The 16333-nt window shown below is 46.4% G+C and overlaps 1 protein-coding gene across 3 annotated transcripts in view; it reads right to left on the minus strand.

Moving 5' to 3' along the window:
- Positions 1-202: 202 nt before the first annotated feature.
- The window catches only part of LOC118217309 (MAGUK p55 subfamily member 3-like), a 30271-nt gene continuing 14140 nt past the window's right edge, over positions 203-16333 (minus strand). For 2 of the 3 annotated variants that reach the window (XM_035399206.1, XM_035399207.1), the window contains exons 7-19: positions 15098-15179; positions 12720-12805; positions 11778-11852; positions 11099-11295; positions 10669-10733; positions 9588-9608; positions 6835-6876; positions 5175-5336; positions 4321-4401; positions 3703-3796; positions 2870-2978; positions 2000-2128; positions 203-1205 (exon numbers count right to left, since the gene is read on the minus strand). In XM_035399206.1, coding sequence (XP_035255097.1) covers positions 1026-1205; positions 2000-2128; positions 2870-2978; positions 3703-3796; positions 4321-4401; positions 5175-5336; positions 6835-6876; positions 9588-9608; positions 10669-10733; positions 11099-11295; positions 11778-11852; positions 12720-12805; positions 15098-15179 — 1323 coding nt within the window. In that variant the 3' untranslated portion in view covers positions 203-1025. The remainder of the gene's footprint in view (positions 1206-1999; positions 2129-2869; positions 2979-3702; positions 3797-4320; positions 4402-5174; positions 5337-6834; positions 6877-9587; positions 9609-10668; positions 10734-11098; positions 11296-11777; positions 11853-12719; positions 12806-15097; positions 15180-16333) is intronic. The other variant, XM_035399208.1, reaches the window with a different exon arrangement.

A 16333-nucleotide genomic window follows, 5' to 3' on the forward strand; every position in this document is an offset into this window, starting at 1 on the left:
AAAGGCCGTATTTGGCTGGGGATCGAAAAGCAGCTGCGATGACCTGCAGACACTGCGGCCCACCTGGACTTCAGTCCCACCCCTGGTTTGTCCTGGTAAAGTGTGAAAACAGCCCTGTGGATCCCGAGGGGTTTTTATCATGTCACGAAGTAAAGATTCACAATCGTGTGAAAGAAGAATTTTGCTCTGAATCGTTTGAAAATCACCGTTTCTTCTTAAAATGTTTAATAATCTGCCGGAAGGTGTTTTAACCTGTTTGAAATATTTGTCCCAGGTCTGGTGCACTCACCTCTGATTGGTCTAGAAAACTGTAACATGCATGTCTGGACCAATCAAAGACAAGGATTTATGTGGAAAAAAAACAAATTCAGCCCACCCATAGTGTTACAGGCAATGAATTATGGCTTTCCAAGTTTTATCTGAAAATAATTTAGGATGGGGTTAAATAACATAGACAACAGAATGTGATATGGGAAATATATTATTGAGGTGCAACAAAATTTGACATAATTTCACAAAATAAATTAATAAAATAAATACATAAATTAATAAGCATAAAGTGGTAATACCACTTTTGTAGGTGGGGCTCCAAAAATAATTGGCTTTAGCCCCCATGCGTTAAAGTCATCCATCAGACTCAATGATCTATTTACAGAGTCATTCAGTGACACATATCTGTGAGAGTTCACACTGACATCTGTTGAGCTGACCTGACCTGCCGTCTGATAGGCCCAGTCATGGATCACATGAACACAAACAGGTGCAGATCTGCGCCAGCATGTTCACCTGTTCTCACACCCTGAGGGTTCCCGACCCCTACAGCAGTCTCCCCCACGGCCCAGCGGACCGCGTCCCTCCCTCTCTCTGCACGGCTCAGCCTGGGTTGGTTATCTTCTGTCCTTTCCTTCAGGTTGACCGCGTTGTGGGGGCGGGCCCGACACGGGGAGAGGGTGGATCGCGGGAGGTCAGAGGTCAGAGGGGGCGGAGCCTGTGCGCGCGACCCCGAGTTCGTTGCCGGCGCGTCGCTAGGTCCGCACCCAGCCGACGGGGACCCAGAAGGCCTCCCGGTCCAGACGGCCCAGAATGCACTGCAGCTCCGCGCTCGCGCTGGCTGTATCCCCCTTCACCAGGACTCGGTCCACCAGGTGACCGTACTCTTGGTCGATTTGCAGCGCCGACTGCCGTATCTCTTCCATCTCTTCGTCCTGATTGGCAGAGGCAGAGAAAGAGAGGGAGTCGCCGTGGTTACAGGGTCTCAGGGCTGTTTTCAGTCAGCGGATGGCTGTCAAGTACATGATGGGAGATGAAGTTCAGAGCTTCAGCTTGTATTGTGGAGTGCTTTTAGTGTGCTTGGAGTGCTTTTAGTGTGCCTCTCTTCCTCTAAAACCCAACTTAAAACTTGTTCAGTTCAGTTAAGAATTTAGATCACATATTTGGGTTAATTTACCTTCCACAAAGATTTTCTGTTTTATTCCAAAAGCAGATTTCGTGAAATTGATGGTTGTTGTTTTCATCAGCAGCAATCTGGACTCAACAAACCAGGTGAGGTGAGATAACTGAGCGATCAGCTAGTTCGAGTCCTTTAAGTGCTGGGTTACTCCTGTACTAGATAGAACCTGGTCTCATCAGGTGTGTCCACAGTGTTCACTTTATAACAGACCAACACGCATCACATTTTAAACCTGAGCTGAAGTCTCCGACTTGCCAAAGCATCTTTAAATCACGAAACGGAGGTTAGGTTAGTGGACGGAGTGTAGCACAGTGGGTAAGGAACTGGGCTTGTAACCGAAAGGTCGCAGGTTCGATTCCCGGGTAAAGACACTGCCGTTGTACTCTTGAGCAAGGTACTTAACCGAAATTGCTTCAGTATATATCCAGCTGTCTAAATGGATACAATGTAAAAATGCTATGTAAAAGTTGTGTAAGTCGCTCTGGATAAGAGCGTCTGCTAAATGCCTGTAATGTAATAATGTAGTTTTGAAACGGACAGGAGTCTCACCGTGAGCCGCCCTTGCTCGCCCCCTCCTGGCGAGGCGGCGCCACTGCGGTGCCGTCGGGCTTCGGGGATTCGCGGCCTCACAAAGATCACGTAGGGCTTGAACTCCGCCGTCCGCAGCGTCTTCAACGCCTGAGAGAGGAGGAGAAAGATGGACAGAACCCCTTACTATCTTGGTCAATGTAGGTCAGTGGTGTCAAACTCGTGCCATGGAGGGCCGTGTGTATGCAGGTTTTCATTCCAGCCTCAAATCTTGATTATATAATTAGTTAAATTATTTGCTGAATTAGGGATGCAGGTTTGTGCACAATGGTGACCCGACGTCTATGGTGACCCGCATTGTCTAAATAAAAATTTTCTTATATTCTGTGCTTCAATGCAGTTAAACGCATATGGCTGAATGAGTAATTGGACTCAATTAAGGCAGCATTAATTGGTTGGAATGAAAACCTGCATACACACGGCCCTCCATGGCACGAGTTTGACACCACTGATGTAGGTCAAACCATTAATACATTTGCCTCGGCAACACACTGCCTTTTTCTCCGTTTTGTGTTTCTATGACATGCTTTGTTTCCTTAGAAAGTCCACTCCCCTAGCTTAGTTTGGGCTTACCACTGCAGTAAGGACAACAGAAACCATACCCACCTTCCAATCCAGACTAAAAAAAGTACCTTTTCAGATTCTATCATGGCTCCCCTTTACATATCTTTGTGTTCTTCTCTTTCTTTGAATTACATTTTGGATAATGATAATGTAGGTATGGCCATGTAAAGGGTTTGTGTCTAGTTGTACCTTCTTTTGTTGCAATTGATAGTAAAGTGATTGTACTTTACGGTCTTGATTTATTGGAGAAATCGTTATGCTCCTCACCTCTGGATGCACGTCCACCAGGCATATCTTATTCTTGCTCTGCACAGAGCGGATGGCCTCCACGCTGGTCCCATACTGGTTCTCCTTATACTCTCCATGCTCAATGAACCTGGAGCAAGACAGTACCATTCAGCACAGTTCAACACAGCACTGACCAACACTAGCTTAACCAAACACAGCACTGACCAACATCAGCATAACCCAACAGAGCACTGACCAACATCAGCATAGCCCAACAGAGCACTGACCAACAGCAGAGTAACCCAACACAGTACTGACCAACAGCAGCATAACCCAACACAGCACTGACCAACACTAGCTTAACCAAACACAGCACTGACCAACATCAGCATAACACAACAGAGCACTGACCAACATCAGCATAACACAACAGAGCACTGACCAACATCAGCATAGCCCAACAGAGCACTGACCAACAGCAGAGTAACCCAACAGAGCACTGACCAACAGCAGCATAACCCAACACAGCACTGACCAAAACTCACATAACCCAACATAGCACTGACTAACACCAGCATAACCCAACACAGCACTGACCAACATCAGCATAACCAACACAACACTGACAAACACAGGCATAATCAAACACAGCATGGAATTTTGGCATGTTGACATTTAAGCCAACTGCTATCTCAGCATTAAAATAGTACATAGACAGGAATTCTCCAGCACATGCTGTACATTCAAACCATGTGGTGAAGTACGTATCATATGATCATTTGGGAGGAAATGCCAACATTTTCCAGGAATGAACTGTTGAATTTTGCAGTATTCATTCACACAACGGGTCTGTAAAAGTGTAGAGAGCTCACTTGTTGTTCTGTACGTCTGCATCGAATGCCTGTTTGGAGACGAAGTGGTACTCCACGCCTTCTTTCTCATGGCTCTTCTTGGGCCTGGTGGTGTCTGGTGATAAAACGATTGAGCACAAGCCTTTATCAGCGCCATTAGACTCCATTCAAATCCCTACGTGGAGCTTGCTTGCTTGCAGCTACTGGGCACCCAACAGAGCTAGCCAAATGCACATAGGGCCATCAAGAGAGAAATGAATAATAAACACGTTGGAACAAAGCTTTCAAAATGGCTTAGAATGACTTGCTCCTGATGTCGGCAATTTAAGAGCACAAAAAGACGAGAGCGAAAAGATGACCTGAATGTGCGGCTGATGTCACGCAGCAGGAAGTCGGTCCCCATTGGCTAGATTCCTCCCCTGCAGGTGGGTTAATGAGTGTGCCGGCTCTGTCTAAACGTGAGCGTGCTCATAATGTTCTGATCCAAAGCTATACCGCTCATTTGAGGCACAGCAGGGGGGGGGGGGTGCTCTGAAATGAGGAATGTGGTCTTCAGCGTCGCAGAGCGAGCGCTAGAGTAATGTTCTGAATGAAAGTCCCGCCGCAGGGGATTCTGGGAAACGGTGGAACGGTACTCACGTGGTACCGCCACGCCGTAGCGGTGGGGGTTCTCCGCGATCACCTTCCGCTTGAGCTCGTTGATCCGGGCGCCCAGTGAGCCTGTAGCGCGGAGGACACCCGCAACCAATCACAGAGGGCCACACACAGGAGCCATGACTGAGAGAATCGCTGCTGAATAAAACTAAAGGCCCATCAATCAATGTATCTCAGCTGAGACAGAGACTGGTGGAATACCATGTATATTAATCCATTATACATATATTGTGTGTGTGTGTGAGTCTGTGTGTGTAAGAGCCTCTAAAATACCTAAATTATTTATTCATTTCCTGGGAAATGTATCGCACATACAAGCCATATTCCAGTCTTTTATCTCGTTAACTCATAATGTCTGGCTCACACAAAGCAAACTGCACTAAATGTAGTACATGTAATACTTTGAGCACTTCCTCTAGGGAATTACTGTCACATACACGGAACAGATGTAAAGATATAAAGCTGGTGTCCCTGCGTGGGGTACAAGTACCCCCGACAATTATATACCGTTGAAACGGCACGGCTTTTCGTAAATAAAAAAACTGGCCAATAGGATCACACGAGCTATGCTTTAAGAGAAACCCTTCACGTATAATCACCAAACATTGTGGATCTGCTTCGGTTTAGACATAAAACATGTTGGTAGTTATGTACAGGATGATTGTAGATATGTACAGGGTAGCATGTTGGAAGATATGTTTAAGGTAGTATGTTGGTAGGTATGCAAAAGGAATGTATATGGCAGCATGTTGGTATATTTATACAGGGCAGTATTTCAGTAGAAATGTATTGGGCAGCAAGCTAGTAAATAGTTGAAAGCGGAGGCCAAGCCGTCATACCGATCAGCACCACTAGGCGGGGCCTTTCGCTGGGCCTGTGCTGGTAGTGCGTCACTTCCTCGTACGTCCGGAACTGCGGCTCGCCGGACTCCTGGGGTCGAGGGTCACCCGGGGACCCCTGCCGGGCCTTTCGGCTCAGACGGAAACTTCTCCTGAGGCCAGCTGCACACACACACACACACACACACACACACACACACACACAGATCCACAGACAGACAGACAGATGCACAGACAGACAGACAGACACACACACACACACAGATGCACAGACACAGTCAGACAGACAGACAGATGCACAGACAGACAGACAGACACACACACACACACACGCACACACACACACACAGATGCACAGACAGACAGACAGATGCACAGACAGACAGACAGACACACACACACACACACACACACACACACACACACACAGACAGATTCACAGACACAGTCAGACAGACAGACAGATGCACAGACAGTCAGACAGACAGACAGATGCACAGACAGACAGACAGACACACACACACACACAGATGCACAGACACAGTCAGACAGACAGACAGATGCACAGACAGACAGACAGACAGACACACACACACACACACAGATGCACAGACACAGTCAGACAGACAGACAGATGCACAGACACAGTCAGTCAGACAGACAGACAGACAGACAGACAGACGCACAGACAGAAAAATACAGACTCACAGTAGACGCACAGACAGACACACAGACAGAAAAACACACAGACAGGCAGACACAAGATTGGCAGCTAACAGAGTTTAGTTGAACTAGCAGACTCCCATTCCAAAACAAAACAAAACATTTCCATGGCAGCTGTTGCCTTCGATTTCAGTTTTCCTATGTAGAACATCAGATGTATAAATGTTGTTCATTAACCTAATTTTTACACTAATTGAGATCAAAGCGAAGTGCAGGGTCATGCTTAAAAAAAAAAGACCAAATCCTGCAAGAGTTTAGAGATAAGATGTCATCTAAAAACAGCATTTCACAAAACACTAAACAGTGTTGGACTGCTGAGCGTGGCCTTCTTTATCTGTATGGAATTTCAGCTGCTAGGCCCCAGAAAATATTATTAAAATACTGTAAGTTCAAATAACCATAAATATCAAGCATGCCCAGCTTACATTCCCCAAGGAACCGCAACCCACTTCAGCCATAGCAGCTAAAAAGTATTTTACGTTACAAATATCTTTGTCAGCCACCCTGAGTAAATGAATTTAACTGCTGCTCTAACAGATAAGCATGAATGACTCCTTCAGCCAGGCATGAGCAAAAGGAACGGTTTTAACGTCTGAATCACTTTTTGCATCACCACCATTTTGATTGTAGTTTGCAGATACATTAGGAAGAATGTTGGGTGTTGTAACAAAATTTTAGTGTATCTTTTGCCCAAAATACGCTGACACTAACCACTTCTAAGAAGTTGAAGTCTGCAGTCATTGATGACCAATGGCATGTTCCTCCCTCCCTCCCTCCCTCCCCCCCTTGCCATTTGATCCCTCCAACCCAAGCCCTCCCCCGACCTCACCCCTTTCAGCCAATGGCACCCTCAGCACACCATGACAGCGTACAGTGGCTCTGACGAAGCCCAGCTTTGATTAGAGAGAAAGCTAAAAAAAGGCATGCATGGTCTCACCTATGTACTGTCCACTGATAAAGCCCTCACAGTCACAGTCCTCTGTGGGAAAAGCAAGCAGGGAGAAGGGTGGATAAACAGGGGGCGCGGGACCTGGAGGACACCGCCACGGGGGGGGGGGGGGGGGCGATGCTCAGTGGGCGGAGCCAGGCGGGTGGGAGGGGTCGCGGGAGTTGACTGGCGGCAGGAGAGGGAATTCAGGAAGGCCACAGAGGACGCCCACAGGTCTCTGTGATGCCCATGGTAAAGAACTCAACCCCTAAAGACAACGGGACAACCTGGACACATTCTACTGCATCTATTCTATCACCAATGCCTGGCCGGTCATCGCTATTAGAATGTTTTGAGATGGGGAGGAGGGGACGGGACACATTCCATATGTAGAATCATGAACACTCTTAAAGTTTCCCTGAGAAGTAAATGGACTGCATTTATAGAGCGCTTTTATCCAAAGCGCTTTACAATTGATGCTTCTCATTCACCCATTCACACACCAACGGTGAAAGGCTGCCATGCAAGGTACCAATCAGCTCGTTGGGAGCAAATAGGGGTTAGGTGTCTTGCTCAGGGACACTTCGACACACCCAGGACAGGGGATCGAACCAGCAACCCTCCGACTGCCAGACAACCGCTCTTACCTCCTGAGCTATGTTGCCCTGCCTGAGAAACACAAGATAGATTTGGATGCCACACTTTGCAGTAATATGCACTGCAGTTCAGGCATTTACTTAACTTAGCTGGCATTTGTTCCATAAAACAGATTAAATGTTTTAATAATCACCTTTTAAAACGTATTTGCCTTTTAACGGCTTTTCACAAAATGCTATTTAAATGGTCAGAGACTGAAGAAAGTCTAGGATCAATGGTAAATATTTTTGTCCATGTCTGGAATTCAGAAATGCAAGGGAGTATTCATAAACTAGTTTAAAAAAAGAAATTCTGCCATTCTAGTATGTTCAAATCCATTGCTGACTGTTTGGCCTATGTGGGCAGATATGATAATGCCCTAATTGCTCTAAAATTATAAAATTAGTCAGCCTACCAGTACAAATGTCCAGAATCCAGCACGATGTAATGGAGACGTTTTATAAACAGCCACGGAGGCAGCTCTTCAACTCCTAGTTTTTCAAAATCCCACCGTAAACAGTATCAAAACCGTATAAAGCATCTTTGTGACGGTCCCTGTAAAAAGCACTACTCAAAATAAATTGAAATGAATTGTAAATTATCAATCTGAGGTAAAAGGAGTCACGGTGTGTCTTGCAATGCCAACAGTCGTTGGGACTTCATCACACTGAGGAATGCTACAGTCTAGTCCTGTATTTAGGGACAGTCATCAAGCACAGATTTTTTTTAAAAACTTTGAGAATCTCAAATCTGAGAGAGATTTTAAAGACCGTAGTGAAATACACTGGTTTTCCTGCGCAGCTGGCAGCCCAGAGTCGCTGAAACAAACAGCACAGGACACCCTCCCAAGATAAACAGGACATCAGTGTACTAAGAACAACTCTCTTTCAGTAAACTCGACAGTGGTTTTCTTGTGTTTCATAAATGCTGGTTTTCTCTTCGCATGATCTTGTTAACATATCACGATCTATACAGTTTCGTAAGCTGAAGAGAGTGTCGAGAAGAAGAGGGGAAGAGGGAAGAAGAAAAAGACAGAGGCTGTCCAAACTTTATACTCGTGTTCTATCGAGAGCGCATAGCAGGTGCGGACGTAAAACGGTCACGTGATCAAGTGTGTCCCAAACTCAAGAACGCAACAAGGCAACAATGTTCTTGGGACGACTAAGAAACAAAGTGCACTTTGCAGCAGGCTGTTCCATGCTTTCCCATGCTATGTATTTTTGGGCGAATAAGAACTTTTTACTCTGCCAAGAAAATTGACGACCAAAGGTAGGAGGATTTTGTGTATGTAAGTGTAAGTATATTTTATTTACGGATTTTTGCAGTGTCAATGCGTTTCTTGCGGAGGTTAAAGGTCAGCAGTGACGCCGTCAAAGTAGAAGTTCATTTAAATTTGACGAAATTTTAAGCGTTCTTACGTTCGGCAAGTTTAGCATTGTATGTGTACCTGGAGGCGTGTTCTCACAGGAACAGAACACAAGTATACAAGCATACAGTATGTAGTATACAGTAAACAGTATACAATTTGGAACACAGCCGAGGATAAGGAGGAGAAGTGAGGAGGAAGGTAAAGAGGCAGTGACTGTTGGTTCCTGACAATACCCACCCCACCCCCACCCCCACCCCCTTTTCAAGCCAAACGCCATCCATTATACGCCAATCCCAACCGCCGTCTGGTAAACCGACAGCTGGCGGGATTACGGCTTGGAGCCTAGAGGGGACCCCCCATGGAGACTGATCCGCCCTCGTGAGAGGAACTCGGGCCTCCCTCCCTTCCAGACCGCTCTGCCGTAAAGCCTTCGACATCCAGGCATCGCCCCCCCAAACACACAGAGGGTCGCACGTGCACGTAGCCTAGCCGGCTACGATTTGATTCACTACGGTAAACACCGAAGTGTCGTGTCGCGATGAAATTGAAAAAGAGCTGTTGGGTATTAGGTCGCGTAGCCGCAAGGAAAAATAACTCGGGATTGGCTTGGAGCATATGGGGGCTAAGTGTGCTTAGAGGTATGACATATGGTGCTTCTTAATGCTCCTTCACAGGAATACTGCCAGAGCTAAGAAAAGGGGCGGGCCGAGCAATTGTCCAATGAGAAGCGTGCATTCTGCGTGATGAAGTCACCCACCTTGGTCACAGCCTTGGTCATCTGGTGTTAGCAGTGAGGAGAGAAAGCACACAGATGGGGTTGTGGACATAGGACAAAAAAAAACGAAAAAGAAACTACAGCACGTCTAACACCCTACCCCAAGGGTCTAATTATCCGTTTGCTTAGTTATACCGCACACATATAATGATCACATTTCCTGCGCGCTTCGGTTCGACGTTGCAGAGCACTACATTACCCAAGGGGCAGCGGTACGAATCTGTACACCCTAAACTAAAACGCATTACCAGCAACACACGACAGCCCCACCTTTTTCTCTTGGGTCTGGGAAAGAGGGAGACGTTATGAGCATAAGAAATAACAATGTATTGTAATTGCCCGGTGCCGTGACATCGCGGGGGCCGGGTTCAAGCTGTGGAAGAAGGCCGGCGTTCGACAGAAGGAGGGGATTACCCGCGGGCTGCAGGGCCGCATGGCATCAGCAGGCTGGCTGACATACCGCTAAACCCTTTTTTGTCTCCGTCCGTTCGGCTCAGCGTAATCGGATCACGTCCAGATTAAGCGCGATAGAGCGCCACCGCAGCATTAAATACTCGCCCAACCTTTTCGCCAGCATGGCGTCCATTAAAAAAAAAAAAAAACATTCAAAAGCCAGCTGGCTTTACTGTGTCTTTGTAGACCTGGGCCTCATTTTAACCAATCCCAGTTTTTCATTTTTGTGTTACATGCTTTGCCTTACTGACCATACAAATGACAGGTGAAAAAAGTAGATTTCTTTCTGTGCCCCTCCCCCCCCTTTTAAAAAAAATATAGCAACAAAGTTTGGCAATTCTAATGCCGCCAGTTTACTAATGAGAAAATACTGGAGTAAGGAGGTCACAGGAGTAAATAGTTGAATAGTGCAAGTCAAAACTCAGGACCAATTATTAAAGCAGGAATATTCAAAAATAGTACTAAACCATACTATTAACATCAACATTTCTCTCCTTCATAAAACCAATAAACCAAATATTTATGCCATTAAGATAGATGATACGATACTGCTCAAATAAAAACAGAAAAAAATGGCTTTATAATTCCAAATACAGAAATATAAACTTACAAAAGTGTTTTTTGGGGGACTTGGGAGGTTGAAGTGTTCCCATTTTCATCCTGTGGGCCAACCGTCTGTGAAAACAAGCACGTATCAGCCACCAGCTTATATAAACTAATTAAAAGACATTAAAATCCAGGCAATAACTCTATGAGCGATCGTAATTGTGACATTGGTTGCATAGCAGCGATAGCTCCACCCACGTTAAGGAAAGTGAGGCCTGGCTCTCCCATCCCTGACCGAATCTTTACCATAAAGTCAGAAAGCAGTGTTTCCATGGTTACTTGCTATAATATAATTGCATTAAATTGCATTCATTTATCTGTGAGATTCCAGAGCACATCACAATGTAAGCGACCAGAACGAGCAGCCACGCAACATCGCTAACGTGCTAACGTTGGTACTACCAGGACCACAGCAATGATGCAGGCGGGCCTACCTTTCCTGGAACTGTTTGGAGGGCACCAGCCCCGCCCGCAGGTTACTGTCCCCCACCCTCTTGGCCTGCCACCAGGTGGGGTCGTCCTGACTCACCACCTGCAGGACGTCGCCACGGGCGAAAGGAAGCCCCGCCTCCTGGCAGGGCGTGGCCTTGTCCTCCGTGGGCACGTAGTCGAACAGGGCTCTCATGTACACCTGGAGAGAGAGGTCTGTCAAAGTGCGTATTCACGCTTACGTAGTGCTATAGGATGTTCACATTGCCGACATCACACTCACACACACACGCACAAACACACACACAGACACACACATGGAGACGCACATATATGCACATTTACAAACATATAGACACACACATACATACACACACACACACACACACACACACAAATACACGCACAGACACATGCATGAACACACATACGTATGCACATTTACAAACATATGCATGCATACACACACACACACACAAATGCATACACAAGCACACATACACACACACGCATGTATACAGATGCATGTGCCCAGTCATAAACACACACGTGCGGGCACACACACACACACACACACACGCATGCACGCATGCACGCACGCACACGCGCACGCGCACGTGCACGCTCACGCACACGCACACGCATACGCACACACACACACGCACAAAACACTCTGTTTCCCACCTTGCTTTCCCTCAGGCTGTCCTCTTCTTTGATTGCTGGGATGATCTTGAGAGAAATAGAACCCTGAGACTGTGACTAGAACATAAAGAAGAGGCAGTGGATGTAGCTACATACATTATTACATATTGCATTCAGACCCTTAACATTACACCAGTTCATTATTTATTTACTATCCTCATGGTCCCAGATGGAAGAAATATCTATCTAAGTTCACCTTTATATCGAATCCATCATGAATGTCACTCAGTGATAAAAAAAACAGTGATAGTGGATGGTAGAATTGAATGTTAAAATGTTCCAATGTGAACATGTTTCATATTTTCATAACAATTAAGAACTGCTTTGGGGGCTGCTGGGTAATTCCTCCTGTTTTAGTGCATGCATGCGCCCCATAGTCTGGTCTGGAATCTGGAGTGTGCCATTGCCGACTGTGGCCGGCAGTCCTAGCTGGTGCTAACACAGGAATGGGATGATTTCAGTCATGACAGCATCTCAGCGCGCGCTAGCGACCCCTGCTGGTCCGTCAGGCACCTGCAGTCTGCCTGTTGAGCTCTGACTCACGGCTGCGCACGCCCGAGCTGCAGACTGCAGTGTGATAAGCAGCGGCAGCCGCCATCGCATGCTTGAGAGGAGAGCACTCGCTTATCTGCCCCCTCTCCTGAATCGATAGCGGAGGTCGCTGCAGTGAATGCTGATAATGAATGCAACAGGGCGTTCCAGGCAGGAAGATCAGTGAAAGCCATTAAAGAAACGGCTTAAGATACGAATCGTCAAGATGAAATTTCCCCGTGCTTATTCATTCTTATCAGAACTACTCTATGGTACGCTAATGTGGAAAACATCCAGAACTTGTATATAGAAGAGGTATGTCTGAATTATACGCACACACCCAGCTTATGAACAGTGATTTCTCAGCTCTAATAACAAGCTTGTTCTTCATACCAAAAGCTGGCTGATTTCGTCCGGTCTCTTGTGGACGACGGAGATGCCGTTGACTTCGCGGAGTTCGTCACCCACGTGCACCAGACCTGGGGGGGGGGGGGGCCGGGAGGGGTAGAGGGAATGTGACCTTGATTGTTATTTTTTCCAACATGTGATAATTACACATGCAAATTATAAAAATAATCGCACCAATAAGATGATAGGGCAAAAAGGCAACCCATTCGTTTCAAATCACATTTTGTTTTCATGTAAAAATTGTAGTTCGTGTGAAAAAGACAATCACATGCAAATTTGCACGTGAAATTTCACATGGCTTCATGGATCTGTCTGCTTTTCAAATGTAAAAATTTTCATTCACATGTGAAAAAAAACAATCCCATGGGGAAATGTCCAGTTCACATGTGATAATTTTAATTCATATATGAATATGTTAAATTCACATGTGAAATTGTGATTTTCACATGTGAAAGAGCAAAATTCACATGTGAGTTCTTTCACAAGGGCCGTGTCGCTCTTGTATCCTGCTGGGTGACTAAACAGGGGGCGTGGCTAAACGGGGGCGGGGGCTAAACGAGAGCGCTACCTTGTTCTCGCTAGCGCTGAGGCTTAGCCTGGTCACCTGACCTCTCCTAACCACCCGTGGCCTCCCTGACCCAGAGGTTCATCCCCGGGCTGGCCGGGTCACCTAATCACTGCTGAGATTAGGGCTCCGGGCTCTCCTGGTTAAAGCGATCCTTTCTGGATGTGTCGGACTGCGCGGACCTGGATGTGTTGGACTGCGCGGACCTGGATGTGTGGGACTGGGCGGACCTGGATGTGCGTCAGTCAGGGTGGGAGTGGTCAGGCATGGACCTGGATGTGTTATTCTGGGTGAGCGTAGTCAGTACATAGAGGTGGTTGCCTGGGCTAGATCTGGCAGTTAGTACAGCTGGATGTGTTAGTTTGGGCTGGAGTGGTCAGTACAGCTGGATGTGTTAGTTTGGGCTGGAGTGGTCAGTACAGCTGGATGTGTTAGTTTGGGCTGGAGTGGTCAGTACAGCTGGATGTGTTAGTTTGGGCTGGAGTGGTCAGTACAGCTGGATGTGTTAGTTTGGGCTGGAGTGGTCAGTACAGCTGGATGTGTTAGTTTGGGCTGGAGTGGTCAGTACAGCTGAATGTGTTAGTCTGAATGTGTTGGTCTGGGCTGGAGTGGTCAGTACAGCTGGATGTGTTAGTCTGGGCTGGAGTGGTCAGTACAGCTGGTTGTGTTAGTTTGGGCTGGAGTGGTCAGTACAGCTGGATGTGTTAGTTTGGGCTGGAGTGGTCAGTACAGCTGGATGTGTTAGTTTGGGCTGGAGTGGTCAGTACAGCTGGATGTGTTAGACTGTGCTGGAGTGGTCAGTACAGCTGGATGTGTTAGTTTGGGCTGGAGTGGTCAGTACAGCTGGATGTGTTAGACTGTGCTGGAGTGGTCAGTACAGCTGGATGTGTTAGTCTGGATGTGTTGGTCTGGGCTGAAGTGGTCAGTACAGCTATGTGCCTGTAACTGTGATACAATATATACTGCAGATAGTGCATGAGTATTACTTTCCATGCAGTGTACACAACAGTAAAAACAGCCTGAAGTCATTGGAAAATCAATATATCATATGATCTAATCCCTTTTAATATTACTGTAGTGGAGAGGAGCAAGGAACCTGGTGTGGGCAAATCTTTACACAATACATACACACACACACACACACACACGCAATGCCCATTCCCTGTGCATAGGCAGTATTTCCATGGCAACAGCCAGCCTGTCACTCTCGTCTCTGTAATGGAATCACTGTGGAATATGATGAAATCCCTCAATACTGCTGTTCTGTTGGCAGGTATATGCTTTTTGTACAGAGTTACATTAAAGCAATTTGGCAAAAGAACTCATGGTATATCATGAATATTGGTACAAATAGCGGGTGTTGTTTGGCAAACCTCCTCATGTTCCCAATATTCATGATATACCACGGGTTCGAGTGCCATATCTCTGTTTCATCAAAGTGCAGTCTACTGCTCATTTTCAGCAAGCCAATGGATGCGTTAACATTAATGATATTAAAACGAGGTTCAAACACACTATTAACCCATGGTTAATTGGGGATCATTGCCATGGCTGGAATGCTAATTGACCAAAAGGAAGATCAGACTGGATCTACCCTTTTTAAAATCGGATATTACTCATGTTGAACTTCATATTCTAAATGTAAATTAGTCATTCGAAACTTGAGGTCAATGGGCTAGCTATGGAATGGGATTGAGCTCCCAGACTGGCCTACTCCCACTGAGACCCAGTTGCCTGCGTCAGACCTTATATTTCGCTCTGATTGGCTCTGATCCACACCGTTTCCTGGGCGACTCACCGCTCCGGTCGGCAGCCCCACCCCTCATGATGCGGGCCACGATCACAGCGCCCGTGGCCTCGTCCCGGCGGATGGTCGCCCCCTAGTGGAGACGTACGAGGAATGAGTGATTGAGACTCCTACTCATCATGTCTACGTACTACACTGCCTCTCATTACATTACATTACATTATAGGCATTTAGCTGACGCTCTTATCCAGAGCGACTTACAACAGTGTAACCAAACTCAGGATCAAGTCCACTTAAGTCCATTGAATAAAATGTAGATAAAAAGCCTTTACTATAGTAGCATACAGTAAGGAGAAACAAGATAGTCTGAACCAAAAAATTTTTTTTTTTTTTTTTTTTTTTTAATAGTTATGGGAGAGGGTTTAGGGAAGAGGAGAGAGGTATACAGAGAAGAGGTGCGTCTTGAGTTTCCGTTTGAAGGTGCTCAGACACTCTGCTGTTCTGACCTCCACTGGAAGATCGTTCCACCATCGTGGGGCCAGAACTGCAAAGAGTCGAGACCTTGTTGCTGCTCGTGTAGGGGGAGGAATCAGCCGCCCTGTAGTAGCCGATCGGAGCGATCTGGCCGGCTTGTAGGGTCTGATCATCTTCTGCAGATAACCAGGAGCTGACCCCTTGACTGCTTGGAAAGCAAGCACCAGTGTCTTAAACCGGATGCGAGCTTGCACTGGTAGCCAGTGGAGGGAGATGAGGAGGGGAGTGACGTGGGAGTCACGAGGGAGGTTGTAAACCAGACGTGCTGCTGCATTCTGGATGAGCATATATGAGCCCGCCATATCCCTGTAGTATGCTGTTGTTGTATCCCTGTACGGCACTGTTATTCACCATACCCCAGTACAACACTGTCACTCCCTGCATCCCTATACAACATTGTTTTGCAATATACCCCAGTACAACACTGTCACTCACTGCATCCCTATACAACATTGTTATGCAATATACCCCAGTACAACATTGTCACTCACTGCATCCCTATACAACATTGTTATGCAATATACCCCAGTACAACACTGTCACTCACTGCATCCCTATACAACATTGTTATGCAATATACCCCAGTACAACACTGTCACTCACTGCATCCCTATACAACATTGTTATGCAATATACCCCAGTACTACACTGTTAGTCACCATATCCCTGTAGTAGACTGTTACTACATGCCTGTACTAATAACTACTACAGTTTGTATAGAGTTGTGGTGAGTGTTACTCACCATATCTCTAT

This window comes from Anguilla anguilla, chromosome 17 (assembly GCF_013347855.1).
Source record: "Anguilla anguilla isolate fAngAng1 chromosome 17, fAngAng1.pri, whole genome shotgun sequence".
NCBI classification, from domain to species: domain Eukaryota; kingdom Metazoa; phylum Chordata; class Actinopteri; order Anguilliformes; family Anguillidae; genus Anguilla; species Anguilla anguilla.